This window comes from Otolemur garnettii, unplaced genomic scaffold, assembly GCF_000181295.1.
Source record: "Otolemur garnettii isolate 467f Iridium unplaced genomic scaffold, OtoGar3 scaffold00074, whole genome shotgun sequence".
Classification (NCBI taxonomy): Eukaryota; Metazoa; Chordata; class Mammalia; order Primates; family Galagidae; genus Otolemur; species Otolemur garnettii.
In genome coordinates this window covers 6,783,070-6,792,787 of record NW_003852469.1, presented here as the reverse complement: position 1 = coordinate 6,792,787, position 9,718 = coordinate 6,783,070, and the positions used below count along the sequence as shown (strand labels likewise).

Below are 9,718 nucleotides of genomic sequence, written 5' to 3'. Positions count from 1 at the left end.
AAAAAAAAAAAAAAAAGAAAATTGAAACACTAAGTAACATACATTAAACTTTGCATATTTTCAAGTCTGATCTTTTCCAGACATCTAAAGTCTCCTGATAAATAAATAGTCAGTGTCAGGGTCAGCTGTAGATAATTAATAGTAATATTGCCTATCCATGCAGAGCAGCCCAGAGCCAAACAAATGCTAATTCAAATTCAAGGGCCTTTTTCTGGTTGGATGTCTGCTCTATTTCCCTGTCTACTTTTCAGGTCCTATGGTTTTACAGACTGTCCCCAGCTAGAGTCCCATAAAAAGTCCCCAAAGAGTTCCAAAGTCTGGCTTATATATTCTTTATCTCCCCAAGGGGAAGATACAGATGGTTGTTTGCATCATCATGGGCACACGTGATGATCTCTATGGGGCCATCAAGAAGCTGTGCTGTGTTCAGTCCCCTGTGCCCTCCCAGGTGAGTGAGATTTGGGACAGGAGGCACAGATGACACCTCCTACCTCCCCTGAGACTTGAAAAAGGGGGACGTGTGTTCAAAAAAGACTAAAATAGTGGCCGGACATGCTTACACCTATAATCCCAGCATTCTGGGAGGCCCTCGTGAGCTCGACACCTGAGCTAGAGTGAGACCTCATCTCTAAAAAATAGCTGGGCGGGTGGTGCCTGTGGCTCAGTGTGTAGGGCGCTGGTTGAGGGTGATGGGTTCAAACCCAGCCCCGGCCAAACTGCAGCAAAAATTAGCCAGGCGTTGTGGTGGATGCCTGTAGTCCCAGCTACTTGGGAGGCTGAGGCAAGAGAATTGCCTAAGCCCAAGAGCTGTGGAACTTGCTGTGAGCTGTGATGCCACAGCACTCTATCGAGGGTGACAAAGTGAAACTCTGTCTCTAAAAAAAAAAAAAAATAACTGGACATTGTGGAGGGTACCTATAGTCCCAGCTACTTGAGAAGCTGAGGCAAGAGAAGCTCTTGAGCCCAAGAGTTTGAGGTTGCTATGAGCTATGACGCCACAGCACTCTTCTGGAGATGACAAAATGAGACTTTGTCTCCAAAAAAAAAAAATGACTAAAGTAGCTGTTAGAAACCAGTATGTGCAGAGCCTTCTGGTGAAAGTGCCCCTGCTTAGAGATACCCAGCAAGGAGCAGCTCCCTCTTCATAAATGCTGTCTTTAGGCTCCTAGAGGAGCAGTTTTGCTTGTTCAGAGGCTCAGTCACCAGGTAGTTTGACATTACAGGGTTTTTAGGGTATAGGCTTTGTTCTGAAAGGGGAAAGCTGTTTTTCCTATAGGAGTTAAAAAAATGTTCCACTCTACGTAAGATCTTTTTGAAAGTTTTCACTTTTTTAGGCTTGGTGCCTGTGGCTCAAGTGGCTAAGGTGCCAGCCACATACACCTAAGGTGGCAGGTTTGAATCTAGCCTGGGCCACCAAACAATGACGGCTGCAACCAAAAAACAGCCGGGCATTGTGGCAGGTGCCTGTGGTCCCAGCTACTTGGGAGGCGGAGGCAGGAGACTCACTTTAGCCCAGGAGTTGGAGGTTGCTGTGAGCTGTGATGCCATGGCACTCTACCCAGAGGGACAGCTTGAGGCTCTGTCACCAAAAAAAAAAAAAAAAGTAAGTTTTCACTTTTTGGGCTGTGTTTTGGCTGTGTGTGTGTTCTACTTTGCCTATGTGCATGTATGCTAGAAATCTTAGAACTATTAATGTAGAAAGTGTTAATTTTCCAACTCACATTTCTTTTTTTTTTTTTTAGATTTTTTTAAATTAAATCATAGCTGGGTACATTAATGCAATCATAGGGTACAGTGTGATGTTTTCACATACATTTTGAAATACTCTCATCAAACTGGTTAAAGTGGCCTTCATGTCATTTTCTTAGTTATTGAGTTAAGACATTCATACTCTGCTTTTAGAAAGATTCATTTGTACCCTTGTAGGATAAACCATAGAGGTGACCCCACCAATCACCCTCCAACTCACATTTCTTAAACAAATGTATTTGCTTTAGAAGTGCTTGCATTTGCTATGAGGCTGATAGGGTCCTGCTTTCCCCCATACCTTTTGGTCCCTTCATTGTAGGTCATCAATGTTCGAACCATTGGTCAGCCCACCAGGCTTCGGAGTGTGGCCCAGAAAATTTTGCTTCAGATTAACTGTAAATTGGGTGGTGAGCTCTGGGGAGTGGATATTCCTCTGGTGAGTGATGCTGTCTTCATTCATGTCGGCTCTCTAGAGAATCCTATCTACCTATTATCCTGTTAACCAGTTTTCCTCGTCTGGTTATCCTTCCCATTCTTAATGTTTACTGGTCTGAGTGGCTTGCTGCCTGTTTTGGGACAGCCGATGAATTAAGAAGGGTTTTTACATTTTTAAATGGTAAAAAAGATAAAAATAAGAGCACTATTTCATGATATGTGAAAAGTTTGATACTCAGTGTTCAGTGTCTTTAAACACAATTTCACTGGAACACCACCACACTCCTTATTGTACATGTCTGTGGCTGCTTTTGTGTTATAAAGGCAAAATAGGATACAGATTGAGTACCCTTCATCTGAAATGCTTGGGACCAGAAGTATTTTTGACTTTTTTTTAAATTTTGGAATATTAGCATTATACTGGAGCTGGTTAAGCATCCCAAATATGAAAATCTGAAAACTGAAATGCGTCAATGAACATTCCCCTTGAGCATCATGTTGGCACTCTGTAAGTTTCAGATCTTAGGCCGAGTGCAGTGGCTCACGCCTGTAATCCCAGCATTCTGGGAGGCCGAGGTGGGTGGATTGCCTGAGCTTAGGTTCAAGGCCAGCCTGAGCCAGAGTGAGACCCGTCCCTAAAGAATAGCTGGGTGTTGTGGCGGGCACCTGTAGTCCCAGCTACTTGGGAGGCTGAGGCAAGAGAATCACTTGAGCCTGAGAGTTGGAGGTTGCTGTGAGCTGTGACGCCGCAGCACTCTACCCAGGGTGACAAGAGAAGAGTCTGTCTCAAAAAAAAAAAGAAAGTTTTAGATCTTGCATGATTTTGGATTTTTAGATCTGGGATGCTCACCCTGTGGTTCCTGCAGAGACCAGATGGCTCACAAAGTCTAAGATACTTCCTTAGTCCTTTTACAGAAAAATTTTGCTGATCATTGATCTAGATCTCTCACTTTCTTCATTGTGTTTAAAAATTGCCAAGTTGATTTTATCTTTTTCTTTCTCAGAACTTATTTTTATATGTAGGGGTAGGTTCATTTGGGGTTAAGATTAAAAATGGAGTAATAAATTGCTTGGGTTTGAGGTTTGCTTTTTGTTTTTGTTTTCTAACTTAGAAACAATTAATGGTGATTGGGATGGATGTTTACCACGACCCCAGCAGAGGCATGCGCTCCGTGGTTGGCTTCGTTGCAAGCATCAATCTGTAAGTTCTACTCACAGTGTCATTTTATGCCTATTATTATATATATGTTTTTCAAGACAAGAGTCTCACTCTGTTACCCAACCTCAAATTCCTGGGTTCAAGCGATCCTCCTACCTCAGCTCCTGAGTAGCTGGGACTACAGGTACCTGCCACAACACCCAGCTCATTTTTCTATTTTTAGTAGACAGGAGGTCTTGCTATTGCTCAGGGAGGTCTCAAACTCATGAACACAAGCAATCTCCTGCCTCAGCCTCCCAGTGTGCTAGGATTACAGCTGTCAACCACCTCGCCCAGCCTCTTATCTTATTGTAAATCCAGCAAGTATTTTTAGTATTATATATTGTAGTGTAAAGAGTTTTAAACTCCTTCCTCCTCGAGCCTCCTATGATATTTGTTTATGCAACCTATTTACCAAAGTTGTCATAGGTACAAATTTTCTTCCCAGTTGCACTGTAACATCTTTCAAGGATAGGGACTATGTTTTCTTATTGACTTTTTACTCCTAGGACATGAAATATTTTTTGTTCTGATTATAAAAATAAGGGTACTCATTTTACATATCTGTATAAATTTAAAAAGTAAAAGTTCCTCATGGCTCATCTTTTATTGCTAAAAGTTTGATACGTATATGCTCAGTTTCTCTCTTATGCATATTAACACATACATATTTTTTATATATATGTGTGTGTGTATACATTTTCCCATAATAGTACAGATCTCAACTAATTCTTGTTATCTGCTACACAAAATTGATTGCCCACTATATCACTATTTATTTAACTAATCCTCTCTTGGTGGATGTCAAAGTTATTAAATTTTTTCTATTGGAGCAGTTTTATAGCAATATCCAGTTATATATGTATTTTTGCATTCTGTATTTGGCTTAAACATATCTTTTTCCCACATCAGTACCTGTTCTTACATATACCTTAAGTTCATTTAGATGTATATTGTATTGACTGACAGAGAAGACTGTGTGTGCTGACATTCAGACCACAGGCCTGCCTCTGTGAGTATGTGTTCATCCTTATCTCTCTCTCTTTCTCTATGCCCCCACTCCTGCCCCAGCACCCTCACAAAATGGTATTCACGAGTGGTGTTCCAGATGCCTCATCAGGAGATTGTGGATAGCCTAAAGCTGTGCTTGGTGGGCTCCTTAAAGAAGTTTTATGAGGTAAGGAGAATAGAAATTCTGGGTTTTGAAAAACTACCCATGTGAACACATTAACCGGGAATCTGATGTAGTGGGAGGAGTCCCCAGTCAAAAGTAAGTCTCTTAAATTGTCACAGCCTAACAAGCTCATAGTTACTCCTTTCAGGCTTCTGCTTATACAGATCAGCTCAAAGAGCTAAATATCTTAATTTGGTTTGTTAAGTAGTAATTATTTTCTAGGTCAGCAGCCTGATGCCTATAGACATAATCTTCGTGCCCTTATCAAGGTAGTTGGGAGTAAATTTCAGCAATTAAAGTAGATTATGAATTTACTCAGCTTTTTATGACTGTCATTAGGCACTGGCTCTTTTCATTTTGGTTCATGACAAGTGCCTCCCTCTAAATCACTTCTAGAACTCCAAAGAATGCTACTCCTGGAGAATTGCTGTCATTAATCTGATAATGGTATGGAACCATGAGCAGGCAAGGTACTGATTTCTGCCTTGGCCAGTACATCAAACGAAGCACTAATAAGAGGCTTTCATTTCTTAGAGTTGGGATTAGGCCCTAACCTTTGCATAGTGGTTAAACACCAAGGACTTCAATAATTTCACATGATTGCTTTCTAGAACTGTACCTTATCTCTTTATAGAGTAATGTTTGGTACAGTGTCCTACAAATAGTTGAATGGCGTTCATAATCTCTGATAGTATTAGAGATTATGTCTTTTTACACAAGTTGAATTTTTGTCTCCAAGAAGGTCCATATGTTGTGTTACTTTGTCACCAACTTCTGCAGATTTTCCTTTTCTTTTTATTGTTACTGTTTTCCTTTGAAGTCTGACCTGTCTTCCAGAACCTCACTATGAAGCATTTCCTATTTTTCCCTTGCCACTCCCTCCCCTAGCAAGAATTATTTGTTTTCTTTTTTTTTTCTTTCAGTTTTTGGCCAGGGCTGGCTTTGAACCCACCACCTCCAGCATATGGGGCTGGTGCCCTACTCCCTTGAGCCACAGGCACTGCCCACAAGAATTATTTCTTTATGCTCCTCTCCCAAGACCCTTTGTCTATAGTCTGTAGCAGTATCAAGTCCTGCCTTATATTACTATTTGTATCTTCCTTTCTCTCCCCTACTGGGTTGTAAATTACTTTAACACTGTTTGGTATTGGTGGCTGTGTAACAAATTACCCTAAAACTTAGTGGCATACAATAAGCATGTATGATGTTCATGATCAGGAACTGGGAATCAGGCTCAGTGGGCTGCAGTTCTTCCCTATATGGGCTTCATTGTGTGGTCTTCCCACGTGAGCTATTTGGCTTCCTCACAGCATGGTGGCTGGATTCAAAGCGGGAACATGCCATGAGACCCAGGGAACCAGATAGAAGTCATGTCTCCTTTTATGGCTTAGCCATGGAAGACAGTAGCACTTCTGTTGCATTTAAATTGCCAAGTTAGTTAAAAAGTCCCACCAGATTCAAGGAGAAGGGAAATAGATTCTCCCTTTAATCCAGGGGTGGCAATGTTCTGGAAAAATATTCAAGACTAGAGCTACTGCTATGTCTTATTTTTGGAAATTGCAATCTGCCACAAGCATAGGGGCTATCTTGATTCCTTTTCTATCTATCCTTTCCAGTGCCTTCCACATAGCTGACATTTTCCTGGGTGAATTACATTGAATTTCTGGTACAGGGGTGGGGAATATGTGGCCTTCTAGGTCGTTAAGTGTCGCCTTTTGACTAAATACAAATTTTACATTTGTTCTGTAAATGTAAATCCCTATTCTAATACCATGGCTCTGTTGTAAATCAAAGTTTGTTTTGTTTTTTTAACCTGACCTGTGAACTTGAGTGTTATTTATTAAACCCCAATTGAACTAGGTGAAAGATAAAATAATTATATGTTTAATTCTAAATTTAAAGTAAAACTAGCTCATGTAATCTTTTTTTGTTGTTGTTGTTGCAGTTTTTGGCCAGGGCTGAGTTGAACCCACCACCTCTGGCATATGGGGCTGGCGCCCTACTCCTTTGAGCCACAGGCACCGCCTGCTCATTTATTCTCTGAATCAAAGGTCTCATTTGATTCAGGTCCTCAATATTGCCATTGTTCTGTGCCAACTTTTGCCATTTCCCTAGCTGTTCTGCATCTAAATAAATAGTTAAATATTTAACTATTTTGATCATGTCTCTCCCAGAGAATCTCCTGATTCCTCAGTGGCCTCAAAACAAATTTACTGTTGGTTTTCATAGGTTTTGATTATATCTAGACTCCCCAATTTTGTCTTCCCCTGAGAGTGACAGTAGCACCAGAAGTTCCATCACCTCCAAATTACCTTCTTTTCAGCCCCATTTACAGTTAGTCTGAAGCCCATCTTTTCTCATCTTTTCCAAATAAATCTTTCATTTGTCCCCTGGGCTTGTGTTCAATAATAAAATTCTTCTAAATATCCTTAGTCTTTTCCTTAAAGAGTCTCAAGCTGTCACCCTTGGGCTGTGGCGCGTCATAGTTCACAGTAACCTCAACCCTTGGGCTCAAGAGATGAGGTGCCCTCAGTTTTTCTATTTTTAGTAGATCCACCTGCCTTGGCCTCCCAGAGTGCTAGGATTACAGGCGTGAGCCACCGCCCCTGGCCAGATTACACTTTTCTTAAAACAATCTCAGATTGTGATTACTCTTGTATCTGCAACCCAGGCATCTGGGTCTTCTCCTAACATCCAGCTGAATCTTGAAGTGTTGCTTTACTACCAGCCTTTTCTTTTTTTTGGAGCATGCAGTAGATATTCATTTGTTAAATAACTATTTACTGAGCAATTACTATGCACCAGACACTGTTTTAGAGACTAGAATAACAACAGTGAACAAAGCAGACGAGGCCTGAGCCCTTATGTGGCTCACATTCTATTGGGGAAGATTGTCTTCTTGTTTATGTAGTTATCGGTATATTATATAGCAATGTCATGTAAGATCTAGATTTTAAAATAATGAGTGTAATGACCAAGAGCTGTGGCTCACATTTGTAATCCTAGTAGTTTAGGAGGCTGAGGTGGGAGGATCACGTGAGTTCAGGAGTTTAAGACCAGCCTGAGCAACATAGCAAGACCCCTGTCTCTATAAAAAACAGAAAAAATTAGCTGAGCATGGTGGCACATATGTCTGTAGTCCCAGCTACTTGAGAGGCTGTGACAGGAGGATGATTTGATGTTACAGTGAGCCATAATCATGCCACTGCCCTCATATCCAGGCAACAAAATGAGACCTTGTCTCCAAATTAATATGAGTGTAGATTTTTAAAAATATTATGTTTGGTAAATTTGAAAAGTGATATGGCAAGAGAAATGACTAGATTGTCATTTTAGATTGGATAGTCATGGAGGGTCTTATTTAAATAGGGTGACATTTAAAGCTAAGATTTGAATGACAAGCAGGAACCAGCCATGTGAAGAGAGGTATTCAGGAGATGGAATGGCTGTCAGTTTAATGCTGTTAAGGTGCCTACGCTGGGTGTGGTGTGTTGAAGGGACTAGGGGAAGGGCCAGTATGGCTGAAGTCCAGTTCACAAGGAGAAGTGCTCATATTATGTTTGCCTCTCCAAACCTGGATTTTATTCTGCTTTTGAGTTTAGGTGAGAGGTGGTAGCTTGAATGAAGAGAGAGAGAAAGAAAAGTATGGATTTGGAGTTGGTTTTTGAGGTAGCAGGGATGTAGATATGAGTGGGATAAGAACAATAATTTGTGAAATGTTTGGCTGGAACAACTGCTCAGTCTTCTGAGAAAAAGGGAAGACTAAAAATATCAAGAGTTTGTATTTTGATTTATTAAATTTGATATGCTTATTTGATATCTGCATAGGACCATGAAGTAGGTCAATGTGGAATTCTGGGGAGGTCAGGGCTAGAGGTAAAGATTTGGAACCATCAGGGTATAGGTGGTATTTAGAGCCTTTGGTAAAGATGCATTCACCCCAGAGAATACCGGGATAAAGAAAAGGCAGCCCAGGACCTAGACACTTAACTATTTAGAGGTTGAGCAGATGAGGAAGAATTTGCAGGTAGGAGTGAAAAAGAGGAGTCAGTGAGGAGGAAGAAATTCCAGGAGAGAGTGATCTCACAGAAGCTGGTAGAAGGAAGTGTTGTGAAAGGGGGCAGGGTCAGCCCTTATAGATACTGTAATTTAGTCTTGATAAGATCATAACAGAGAAATAACTGTTGAATTTGTAAGCATGGAGAGGGAGGTCTCAAGGATGGAGTCCTGATTGTAGTAGGTTGAGAGAAATCATGAGATAGCAATACTTGGATAATTTTTGTACTTTGAAAAATAATTTTTTATTTTCATCAAGAGGGTATGTGTATTTACATACGCCATGTATAATTGTATTTATTTTTTATCTTTTTAAGAGATGGGGGCTTGCCCCGCCACCCAGGCCGGAGAGCAATGGTGTCATCACAGCTCACTGTAACTTTGAACTCCTAGGCCCAAGCCAAGTGATCTTCCTGCTTCAGCTTCCCATGAAACTAGGACTACAGGTGCATACCACCACACCCAGCTGATTTTTAAATTTTTGTAGAGATGGGTGTTTCACTGAGAAACTCCTTTCCCAGACTGGTCTTGAACTCCTGGTCTAAAGAGATGCTCCTGCCTGAGCCTCTCAAGGTACTGAGATTGCAGGCATGCGCCTTCATGCCCAGCCTATTGCATATAATTTTAAATAATCAAATATAGTATGTGTCACTTAACAGTGGGGATACATTCTCAGAGATGCGTTGTTAGGTAATTTTGTCGTTTTGTGAACAAATCTCCTGGTGGTGGCAAGTAATCTTGCCATTCTTTGGCTGGAAACAGCATCACAGTGTCTGTGGTTGCATCACCTTCTTCCCTGTGTGTCTGTCTCTGTACCTCTGTCTTCCTAGGAGGACTCCAGTCCTTGGATTTAGAGCCCACCCTTATCAAGTGTGATCTTATATTAACTTGAGTGTTTCTGCAAAGACTCTTTCCAAATAAGATCACATTAGCAAGTACTGGAGATTAGGACCTGAGTATAACTTTTTGGAGCATACAGTTCAACCTACAATAGTATCAAAAAGCATATAAAGGCTTGGCACCTAGGGCTCAAGCGGCTGAGGTGCCAGCCACATACACCTGAGCTGGCGGGTTTGAATCCAGCCTGGCCTGCCAAACAACAATGA

General features: G+C 41.1%; 1 protein-coding gene across 2 annotated transcripts in view; it reads left to right on the top strand.

Annotated features, from left to right (window-relative positions):
- Positions 1-9,718, top strand: part of PIWIL2 (piwi like RNA-mediated gene silencing 2) — a 47,185-nt gene that overhangs the window by 28,514 nt on the left and 8,953 nt on the right. For both annotated transcript variants that reach the window (XM_003793976.3, XM_023515577.1), the window contains exons 16-19: positions 347-448; positions 2,069-2,185; positions 3,297-3,385; positions 4,454-4,559. In XM_003793976.3, the coding sequence (XP_003794024.1) occupies positions 347-448; positions 2,069-2,185; positions 3,297-3,385; positions 4,454-4,559 (414 nt within the window). The remainder of the gene's footprint in view (positions 1-346; positions 449-2,068; positions 2,186-3,296; positions 3,386-4,453; positions 4,560-9,718) is intronic.